At 51.6% G+C, this 11,365-nt stretch overlaps 2 protein-coding genes and 1 non-coding gene across 3 annotated transcripts; 2 read left to right on the top strand and 1 right to left on the bottom strand.

Annotated features, from left to right (window-relative positions):
- Positions 1-370: 370 nt before the first annotated feature.
- LOC112882690 lies at positions 371-3,781 on the top strand. Its single transcript, XM_025947807.1, has 3 exons — positions 371-853; positions 1,978-2,720; positions 2,907-3,781. The coding sequence occupies exons 1-3, from the start codon at positions 560-562 to the stop codon at positions 3,397-3,399; spliced, it is 1,530 nt and encodes a 509-aa protein (XP_025803592.1). The 5' UTR covers positions 371-559; the 3' UTR covers positions 3,400-3,781.
- Positions 3,782-3,844: 63 nt separating this feature from the next.
- Positions 3,845-3,917, top strand: TRNAK-CUU. The gene has a single exon. It is a non-coding gene; the product is annotated as a tRNA-Lys (tRNA).
- A 5,080-nt stretch (positions 3,918-8,997) lies between these two features.
- On the bottom strand, positions 8,998-11,076 carry LOC112882807. Its single transcript, XM_025947959.1, has 2 exons — positions 10,530-11,076; positions 8,998-10,448 (listed from the first exon to the last, which is right to left on the bottom strand). Exons 1-2 carry the CDS (start codon positions 10,842-10,844, stop codon positions 9,282-9,284), a joined length of 1,482 nt encoding a protein of 493 aa, XP_025803744.1. The 5' UTR covers positions 10,845-11,076; the 3' UTR covers positions 8,998-9,281.
- Positions 11,077-11,365: the final 289 nt, after the last annotated feature.

Here is an 11,365-nt window from a genome sequence, read left to right on the forward strand (position 1 = left end):
TCGTGCTCCGGAACACGTGGCAACAAACCAAGCCAAGTCCGGCGAGCTCACTCACTAGCTGCTTTCCCCATTCGAACTATTTTTTTAAAATAAGAAAAAATTCCGGCCTCGAGCATTCAGAGGTATTCAAACTATTGTTAGGTCTAGTGTCTGTGCAACAGCTGATCCGGTGCTAAAATCCATCCAAACTTTTGCCTTTCGTCGGAAAAAAAATCCATCGAAACTCTGCAATTTCCCAAGAAACAGTGGGACTGATGTGCTGTGGGTAGGTCAACGGTAAAAATCTGATACGAGCATTGGTCAATGAAATCCTCCGATCAATAAATGATGGAGGGCGGCGATCACATGCGTCGCAGCTTCCAAACGCGTCGGGGAGACGACGACGGCAAACCCCAGTGTTCCCACTTCCCAACCACCAACATTTCCCCTTCCAGCATTTTCTTTCCAACGAAAATCTCGCCGCTCTCGCGGAGGCGGAGGAGGGCACCACCGCGCTTGCTTGCTTTGCTTGCTCCCCCAGTCCCCATCCAGGGGCGCATCGCCGACCAGGGCAACAGCCATGGACGCGGCAGCGGGGAGGCGGACGCTGGCGCTGGTGAACCTCGCGGCCATCATGGAGCGCGCCGACGAGGCGCTGCTGCCCGCGGTGTACCAGGAGGTGGGGGCCGCGCTGCACGCCACGCCCATGGGGCTCGGCACGCTCACGCTCTACCGCTCCGCCGTGCAGGGCGCGTGCTACCCGCTCGCCGCCTACGCCGCCGTGCGCTACAACCGCGCCCACGTCGTCGCCGTGGGGGCCGTCCTCTGGGCCGCCGCCACCTTCCTCGTCGGCGTCTCCGATACCTTCGCCCAGGTCCGTTCCCAGGAGATCCTACTTTATCCTGCTATGCGCCATTTTTTTTATCCTAAGCCTTTATTTTTCCACAAACTTTCGGCGAGTTGGTAGCGTACTGGTCCAATTCTGCTCAGTCTTTGATCGGATAGTGATATAATTGGGGTATATGCTTCTGTTAGCTACTTCGGTTGCTCCGCAAATGATTCACTTCTTTTGCTACAGTAACTTGTGGTTGCCCTTTGCTGCCAAAAGCTGATGAGGACTCAAATTTGAGCTTTCCTGTGCAGTTTTCCGCGTTTTCTTAGACACATTAGCTGTGAAATTTGACATGATGCAAAAAAACCAAGTTTATATTAAGGCAACAGGAGAATATGCTTGCACGAAAATTTTGTTGATGGTGCCTTCTAGGAGTATAAATCTGAATTACATTACAATCAACCACCAGTTGCAGTTTGCAAATAATAGATTTAATGCGGCTCAACCAAATACTGGAGTAAGTGCCACATCCATGTCATTAACAGTTGATTTATTTCCCCTTTATCTCAATTCCAAATTCATATGCTCATGCCAGACAATCTTATATGCATTAAAGTAATATCTGATATCTATTCATTCCTGTTTTACAATATGAAGATGTAAAGTGCTGCTTAAAGTAGTTTAACTCGTTCTCCAAAAAAAATTAAGTTCGTTGAAAAAAATTAGTTTAGCTCGTATATAATTTTTTATGTACTCAAATGATTTGACAGCAGTGTGGACCTTGGTTGCCGTTTTTCTAATACAAAACCATTTCAATCTGACTAGAATCTGGTTGAATCTCTGTGTCATGTCAGATGCCAATCTTTATTGATCAAAATTGAATATAGACAGACCCGATTAAGTTCTTTATGCTCCTAGCCCTGTGGTTGCTCTGCGCTTTATCCTCCTAGCTTTGTGTAAATAATGGACCAATGAAATATGATCTTACACAGCTCTGTGCTTTATCCTCCTAGCCGCGTGCTTGCTTGGAAAACCTCTTATGTACTTGTTTGAATGATAGATGAAATACAGAAGTTCAGGTGGGCTCCTGGCTCCACATTGATTCATCAAAAAAAAAAAGAGGATAACAACATGTTTCTCTTGCATGAAAATGCTTTCTTGAGCAGGTAGCAGTAGCTAGAGGTTTGAATGGTATTGGCCTTGCGCTTGTCACCCCTTCAATCCAGTCTCTAGTGGCAGATTGCTCTGATGACAATACCCGTGGCGCCGCATTTGGATGGCTTCAACTCACAGGCAACATGGGTTCAATTATTGGCGGTATGTTTTCCCTGATGTTAGCATCAACCACAGTCATGGGTATTGCGGGTTGGCGCGCTGCATTTCACATTGTTGGCCTCATCAGTGTGGTAGTCGGTGCACTGGTAGGCCTATTTGCAGTGGATCCCCATTTCGTCCATGTTGGAAATGGCGAGCAACTCTTGCGCAAGTCTGCTTGGGAAGAGATGAAGGATTTAGTGAGAGAAGCCAAAGCTGTAGTCCAAATCTCGTCATTTCAGATCATTGTGGCCCAGGGCGTCACAGGTTCATTTCCATGGTCTGCCCTATCCTTTGCCCCAATGTGGTTGGAGCTGATGGGCTTTACACACGACAAAACTGGACTTCTCATGATAACATTTATATTGGCAAGCTCACTTGGAGGGATATTAGGTGGAAAGATGGGGGACCACTTTGCTATTCGCTTCCCGGATTCTGGCCGAATAATCCTGTCACAGATAAGCTCAGCGTCTGCTATTCCACTGGCTGCACTATTGATGTTAGGGCTACCTGATGACTCATCTGGTTTCTTGCATGGACTTGTCATGTTTATTATGGGCCTGAGCATCTCCTGGAATGGTCCTGCTACAAACAAGTAAGTACATTGTCATCTTTTGTTTGATCCATTTCTTATCGAACATATGATCAACACCGAAGTATGCACAAGGCATCCATTTCAGCATTATTACTTTACTGAATTTTTACATGTTTTATGACTTGGAAGCGCAGCTAGTACATGAAATTCTGCATGTTGGCCATAATGATTCTGTTTCACGTGCAGCCCCATATTCGCAGAGATCGTTCCTGAGAGGTCAAGGACTAGTATCTATGCGTTGGACCGTTCTTTTGAGTCAGTCTTATCCTCATTTGCTCCACCTATTGTTGGTTTCTTAGCCGAGTATGTCTATGGCTACAACCCCATCTCCTATGGAGCTGGGGCTGGCAGTGTTGGCAGGGATAAGTCAAACGCCGGTGCCCTTGCCAAAGCTCTCTGCACAGCAATCGCCATCCCTATGCTCCTTTGCTGCTTCATCTATTCCCTGCTGTACCGGACATACCCACGCGACAGGGAGAGGGCAAGAATGGATAGTCTTATTGCATCAGAGCTGCAGCAGATTGAGCTGGAAAGATGTCATGGATTAGGAGATTACGCTGGAAGCAAGGATGGCACCACTGTGATCTACATGGAGTACAGCGAGGAAGATTTTGATGCAGATGACGATGAGAAAGCATTAATGGATCAGCAGGCTCAGCACAGTGGCAGTGTCAAGTAACCAGGAATCATATGGCAAATAAAACTCCACGGAGTTTAAACAGAGGTCTGCGAAGTTAGCTCTGGGATTGCACAGAAAACACCTTGCATTAGTGCGAGGCAACTCCTAAAAATGATCGGAGGGTATATGCGGGCTGCTCACGTAGAGCTTCAATCGGTTGGTGCGTTTTTTGTTGTACGTTTCAATCGGCCTGTGTCTATGTACCGAGTATTTTTCAGGCTTAGGCGGGAGAATATATGAATAGTTTGAACTTGAGGAAGCTGGGTTGAAGAGTTGGGTAGGATGAGTAAAGCTTACTTTGAGTTTGTAAGTTAGTGATTTTAAATATATCGATGAAACAACCGAATGAGACTTCCCTTCCCTTCAGGAAGAAGATTGTTTCTGCTAGATGGAAATGACAAGGTCATCAAGCTTGTTAGCACGGAAGAGAGGGAAATTGCAACAAGCCCGTCTAGCTCAGTCGGTAGAGCGCAAGGCTCTTAACCTTGTGGTCGTGGGTTCGAGCCCCACGGTGGGCGTTATTAATGTTCAGTTTTTTTAGCCATTCTTTTCTATGCCGCTTCGTGTTTTCTTTGCACAGTTTTTTCTGGTAACTTTTTTCCCTCCACGGCTTATCTGAGGTTTTGGCGGCGAGAAAGACACCATAGAGGATACAGCCATTTGACCCATTTCCGTTCTCTAGCCGGCTAGTCATCGTGCCTGAGTCTCTGAAGGGGGAGTGCCTTGTGCTTGTGGATTTCATCCGCTCGGAATGCCACCTTGCTTCCGTGTGCCCGCAACGCATCGACCATCGAGGATTCGAGGTGGGTTGCTGCACTCGCCGCGTGTGTTTCCACTGCTCACAAGGTTCACGGCCAACAGAGCTTATACGTCCAAAAAAAAATTAGCACAGAGCTTAGAAACGGTGCCAAAAATAAATCAGTATTTGCTCAAAAGAGGGAAATCAGTTGCATGCAACGAGGTCCTAATCTATTGCATGACCCCCGAAAAGAATGCCGAATCTATATCTGATTCTGGCAAAGTAGTAAGTATTATAGCTCTTTAATAAATGCCACAAGTCTGGTTCTGTACCCAAGTCCACTTCATGTTGCCACCTCCCACCGGCCACCGATGCCTATGGCTCACTGACAATCCGACCCCTAGTCCACCTGTCCCAACATGTCATAGACACCAAGCAGATGCCACGAGACACAACCCGCGTAGTACGTCACAAGCAGACAAATTGAAATATAAAATTTCCCGCGAAAAGGGGCCGCAGAGAGGAGACCCCGGATCACCGGCGGGGCAGCACTAGAGCGCCCGGAGGGGGCAGGGCTCGCCAGCCACGGCTAGAGGCAAGAGTTGGCCGACGACCACCCACCAACCACCGTGATCGCTTGAGAGAAAGGATCATGGAGCGGCAGGAGCGGGACCGGCGGCGGACGCTGCTGCTGGTGAGCCTGGCGTCCGTCATGGAGCGCGCCGATGTGGCGCTCCTGCCGGCGGTGTGCCGGGAGTTGGGCGCCGCGCTGCACGCCACGCCCGCGGGGCTCGGCGCCCTCACGCTGTGCCGCTCCCTCGTGCGGGCCGCCTGGGAGAACCGTATAATTTAATGTCATTTTAAGCAAAACCGTCGGTCGTTATCGTGAAGATGAGAGCTAATACGCACTCGCACAAATAGCGCGTTACGGGTTAACCCACGTCTACACTACTAAGGACCAACTTAATCTTTCGCCGAAAATAACATTAAACCCGGTAGTCCCGGTATATGCTCCAACGCATGCCCAAAACCATGCACATGCACATACCGTCACAAGCTCTTACATCACCAATGATCCACAAAAAGCAAATTTTAACACAAGTTAAGCAACTAATCATTACAACATTAATTTAAGGAAAGGTTCCGAATCTGAAATTTAAGGTTCAAATAACGAATACAAGCCTTGGGCTCACAATAACATAAAAGAGATAAAAACCATAGAGTCTAGTGTTTATCATGATATCCCAAGAACGATACGCAGCGGAAAATATACGATAGATAATATTAATGGCGTCTTGCTCAAGGACACCATTGACCATATTGGCCTATTCCTCGCCCGCGCCGGGTTCGGCGGGGTAGAAATGGCCAAACACCACTTCCGGCTCACCTGCAACTTAGTATAATAAAGCAACATGAGTACAAAGGTACTCGCAAGACTTACGCGGATAAATAGATCAAGGAAAAAGGCTTTAGGGTTAAGTAATTTAATTAAGCATGAGCTTCCTAATTCCACCATCTAGCCTCCTAGTATTTTAATTAACTTGCCCAACCCACCTCAAGTTTTAGTTAATTAGGTACTCCAATTCTAAGCATCAACAAGGGGTAACGTGCAACCAACCATTCGACCAACACTTCTACGAAGAATTCGTAGGATAAAGAGCTTGCTCATAACCGAGAGCGCGGCAATTCGAATTGATTCATTAACCTTGCAAGGGTGTACAATTTTACCCACACGACACAAGCACCATGCGACTCGCCCAACCGATCACGTTGGGTGAGGGGGTACTCGCACCAACCATTCCCGACGAGTTATAACCGTTGAACATCACGCCTAACTTGCGCGGAGAGTTACCTAGGTCCACCGGGGACATCCCTAAGCCTCTCTACAAAGCCCCACGGCCACGCATCTAGGACCGTGCATCAACGATTAGAACTAGAGGGTATTCGGCTTATCCACCCCATGAATGGATATGTGGTAGTACGATAAATGCTCAATTTCCAAGGTCATCCACGGACGGTCCTTAATCGGTTCAAGCGGACTAAACCTCCGAGACTCCTTTCTCTAGGCCCTACCTTCCCCTCGAACCTCAAAACCACACTTCCAACTAGACCGATCCAACCCAACATTCCGACACCGGACAACATGTTTAAGATAACACAAAGTGGGTGAAACAAGTGATCCTATTCCAATTTTCCCTACAAGATATCTACCAACTCTAGGCACAACTAAGCATTTAGTTAAATGAGTTGCAAGTGGCTACGTGTGCCAAGGGCATGGATATACAAATCAAGTGAGGGCATTGCATGAAAATAGGACCAACGATGCAATAGATAAATATTTAACATAAGCATAGATATCCCAAGTGAATTAACTAAATTTAAGCAAGTTAAATAGGTCAAGGAATCATGCTTAGCTGCTTGCCTTGGTTCTCTTCTTGCTCAACAACACACTCGGCTCCCGGCTCGGTCTCAACGAACTCGGTGGGCTCAACGGGTGCGTCCTCCGGCGTCTCGGTCACTAGAATGCATGAATGAGATGTGTGCATTAGGATGATGCTAATGATATGAAAAGAGATGGCATGATATGGAATGGAAATGAAGTACACTCAACACAAGGAGGCATGCAAGCAACGTACATGAAGCTCGATCAATCAAATAAATTCTAAACCCGAAGGCGAACTTGCTCATGCAACAAAATAGCAAGAATAAAACATGATTTAACTTCTGAACCCAAGGGATCTCAAAATAAACTCATGAGAGTTGAGTTTGCATCATAAACATATTTGTGGAATTACTTATGATAATTATAAATTTCAGCCACTAAACTCAAGTTAATTCTTAAAAGCCACGCAAAACATTTTCAAAAATCTTGATAAAATTACCAGGGGTACAAGACGTGATAAAAAGGATAATAGAAGTGGTTTTATCATTTTATCAATTTTCTAACAAAAGTTATTCATTTTCTAAGTTTGCAGGCAGCAAAACTAAAAACGCATTAAAAACCTATCAAACAGTACGGGAACAAATACATAAGCTGGACCATGAGATAGAGCATTTCACAAGGAACACAACAACATTTAGTTTGACATTTTTAGAGCTCCACAAAATAAGATTAACAATTAACTTGGTTTAGCAAGGATAAACTATAACTCAAGGTACGGGGCTCTAACATGCATAACATTAATTTATCTAAGAAGATCTATTACAGAGGAGTCAAACAAAACAAATTTCACAATTTTTGGAGGTCTACAATATTTTCTACGCAATTAACAAGATCACACATGAAATGATAAAAACAAACGAGGCGGCCAGCGCTAGATCCACCCGGATCTAGCGCCCCTGGGCGCCGACAGGCAGGCCCAGGCGGCCAGCGCACGGCCCAGGCGAAGTCAAGGCCAGCCGTGGCCTTGACTCGCCACGGGCGCGGCCAGCGCGCGCCCATGGCGCGACCCGCGCGCGAACGCGCGCGCGCGGCGCGACGCGGCGGCGGCCGGCAAGCGGAGGAGCGGCAGGGGGGGCGAACGGGGGCGGGGCGACGCACGCGCGAGCAGCACGGCGCCACGGCGGTGCTCGCCCGCGGCACGGGCGAGCGGGGCAAGGCGGGGAGCGGCGGCGCGACGGACCTCGGCGGCGGCGGGAGAGAGCGAGCGCCGGGAAGGAGCTACGGACGGAGGGAGAGGCGGCGGGTGGCCGGAACCGAGCGAGGAGGGTGAGGGGGTGGTGCGGGCGCGGCCAATTGAGCGGAGGCGAAGCGGCGGCGGCAGATTGCAGCGGCGGCGGCTCGGACCGGGAGAGGAAGAGGCGGAGGCGTGCGGGGCTAGGGTTGGAGGGGAGAAGGAGAACGGCGCGATTTGAAGTGGGGAGGGGAAGAGGAAGCGGCGAGCGCGGGAGACGAGGAGGCGGCGGCCACGCTGGACGGGCCAGCGGCCGCCGGCGTGCGCCACCGCGCTGGCGCCCAACGGGCGGGCGCGGAGGGCCGGGGGACGCGGAGGGAGGCGCTGACGCGCGGGCCCGGGCGCGCGGAGGAGAGAGGGAGGAGGCAGACAGGTGGGGCCGGGAGAAGTGAAAAAAGAAGAAAGGCAAGGGTTCAACTTACAAAATCGAAAATATGCATTTCCCGAGCTCCAAAAATCACCAAATTTTTACTAAAGCAAGATTAAACCATCAAGAACACAATGCAACCACTAGAGCTCAAAAATCTATTATGGATTGATCACAAAAATTCAAACAACAATGCAGTTTTCAAACTTTCCAAGAATTTTATGGCTCGGTAGAGACACCCAAAAATTTAGTAAAAATATCTAATATTCATCATTTGAAATCTAGTATTTTAATAAATATTTGGGGGCACAGCCACATAGAAATTTTTAAACTTCCTTCACAAGCTACACTCAACAATAACAAGAAAATGGATGCTCATGGTGTAATTAAGTGCATAAGATGCTCCTTGATGCTTGGATGATGCTCATGTTGTTGTAATTAAGTTTTTCTCCATGTGGTTTTAATTTGTGGGTCGTGACACCGCCTGCTACCCGCTCGCCGCATACGACGCCGCCGCGGCACGACCGCGCGCCCGTCATCCCCGCCGGCGCCTTCCTCGCTCTGGGCCGCCGCCACATTTCTCGTTGGCGTCTCTGACTCCTTCGTACAGCAGGTCCGTGCGCTGGCGCTGGTGTTACTATGCTTGGGAAATTTGTAGTTCGCGCCGTGGATGGTAGATCTGCTATGCCAGAGATTGGGACTCGAGAGGTAGTGAATCTTGCGAGGAAATTAAATCTTGCTACGAGCCTGTGACTAAAAGATGTCACAAAGCTTCCATTCCTTGCGAGGAAATTATCTTTGAATTTAGAATGGTTATATCTCTTTTAAAATTTATATGTTTCTAAAATTGCTACATGGCCACAAGGGTTGATAGCTAAATAGGAGCAATTCAATTCTTATTCGGACCCTCACCCTTTTCCCGTATCACCATCCCAAAAGCGCCCGCCCCGATACTACTAGCCTGCTACTCTGCTACCCCGTCCACACTTCCCTGACTTCCCTCCGGTGGCCGCTGCTGCCGACGTTGCATCCAGCGCCTGCGCCTCCGGCCTCTTGATCTTCCTCCCCTGATCGACGCCGGTCTCATTCCCCACCACGCGGCTCACTGCGGCAGTAGCTTCTTCTCGCCGTCGCCTTCATCCTCGGAGTCAGATCCATCACCGCCGTGGCCCCCTCTATCTCGCGCCGCCTCAGCCCGCGCCACCTCTCTGTCCTTGGGGTACGTGCAGTACAGGAACGAGTAGATGGCGCAGCACAGCGCCATGGGGACGGCAATGGAGGTATATATCGCCCTGGCGAGGGACGTCGCGTTGTGCCGCTCCATCTCGACGTCGGCGTCGACGGCCGCGCGCTCGTCGACGCCGCCGCCGCCCGCTGTGGAGCGCGCTAGCTTGTAGCCGTACAGGCGCTCGGCGAGCATGCCGACCACCGGGGGCGCGAACGAGGCGAGCACGGCCTCGAACGTCCGGTCCAGCGCGAACACGGTCGTCATCGCTCGCGGCGGGACGATCTCCGCGAGTATCGGGCTGTTCGTGGCAGTGCCGTTCCAGGAGGCCATGATCCCCAGGATGAACAGCGCGGCGCCGTGCTTGACCGTGGTGGACGGGTCGTTGGGGAGCCCGAGGAGGAGGACGCCGGCGAGGGGGATCGCGGAGCCGGAGCTGATCTGCGAGAGGACGATGCGGCCCGAGTTCTTGAACCGCCGGGCGAGGGCGTCCCCCATCTTGCCGCCGAAGAGCGCACCCAGCGACGTGGCGACCTTGAACAGCGTCATCAGCGCCGCCGTCTCGCCGTGGGAGAACCCGACGAGCTCGAGCCACATCGCCGTGAACAGCAGCGCGGACCAAGGGAACGACCCGGTGAGGCCCTGCGCGATGATGACTTGGAACGACGGGACCCGCATCACGGCCTTGGCCTCCCTGGCGAACTCCTGCAGTTCCTGCCGCACCGGCTTGACGGTGGCCGCGGTCACCACGCGGCCTCCTGCGGCGTCGCTGGCGGCGAACGCACGGATGGACACGCCGACCGCAGCGCCCAAGATGCCGAGCAAGAGGAAGGCGAGCCGCCAGCCGGGCAGCCCCAGGAACGAGGTCGGCGCCATGAGGAGGCCCAGGGAGGTGCCGGCCACGGTGCCAGCCTTCCCGGCCACCGCGAGCCACCCGAACGCCATGCCCCTCCTGGCGCCGTCGACGGAGTCGGCGACGAAGGCGTAGATCGCCGGGATCTGCAGCGCCAGCCCGACGCCGTTCAACGCCGCGGTCACCGCCATCTGCGCGTTGTTCCCAAGACATTGAGTTCGGCCGCAGCCAAGGGGAAGCGACACGGAAGCTGGCGGCCGCCTTGGCGTTACCTGTGGGAAGGTGGTGGAAATGCCAATCAGGAAGGTGGCCACCGCCCAGACGAAGGCGCCGAGCGCGATGACAGTGAGGCGGTCGTGGCGCGCCGCCAGGTAGGCGGCGAGCGGGTAGCAGGCGGTCTGCACGACGGAGCGGGACAGCGCGATGGAGCCGAGCGCCGTGGGTGAGGCCTGCAGCGCGGTGCCGATCTCGCGGTACACCGCCGGGAGCATCGCGGCGTCGGCGCGCTCCATCGCCAGAGCCGCGAACGCCAGGAGCAAGGTCGCCTTCCGCGAGCGCCGCTGCCTCCTGCCCAGCTGCTCCGCCATGGCGTGCTACTGCTACCACCACCGCCTCCAACACCGTGCTTTGTAGTCAACGGCGGCGATCGACGAGGAGCGTGAGGCGGAAGAATCTTTCAAGAGCAGCAAAGGTTTTGCAGCATGTGTACAATTAACTACTAATTCCTACTACCAAGTTGCAGCCTTGCAGGTGAGCGGTCTAGTTTAAACAACGTGCCATCCTGATGTTTGGAGCTTTGGATAGGCCCCCGCCGCTCCGGACGAGGATCCATGAGCCAAAGTCCTGTCAAACGCGTCCTAAAATAATTGTGCGGAGTAGTTATACGGAGCAAGCGAGCTGAACTCTGCACATGAATTGGAGCTCTAAAATCTTTGCACATGAATTTGCAACAAAAGCTGTTAAAACTAGACGGTAATTTGGTTCAGCTGCTATCCTCAGTTCCTCACTTACGCTCCCTGTGGCTTCGGGAACTATGGAAGGAGCGAAATGCGAAAGTCGAGTCTCTTCTTGCCAAATGCAAGGAAGCGGTAAGGATCTGGTGCCTGGC

This window comes from Panicum hallii, chromosome 2 (assembly GCF_002211085.1).
Source record: "Panicum hallii strain FIL2 chromosome 2, PHallii_v3.1, whole genome shotgun sequence".
Classification (NCBI taxonomy): domain Eukaryota; kingdom Viridiplantae; phylum Streptophyta; class Magnoliopsida; order Poales; family Poaceae; genus Panicum; species Panicum hallii.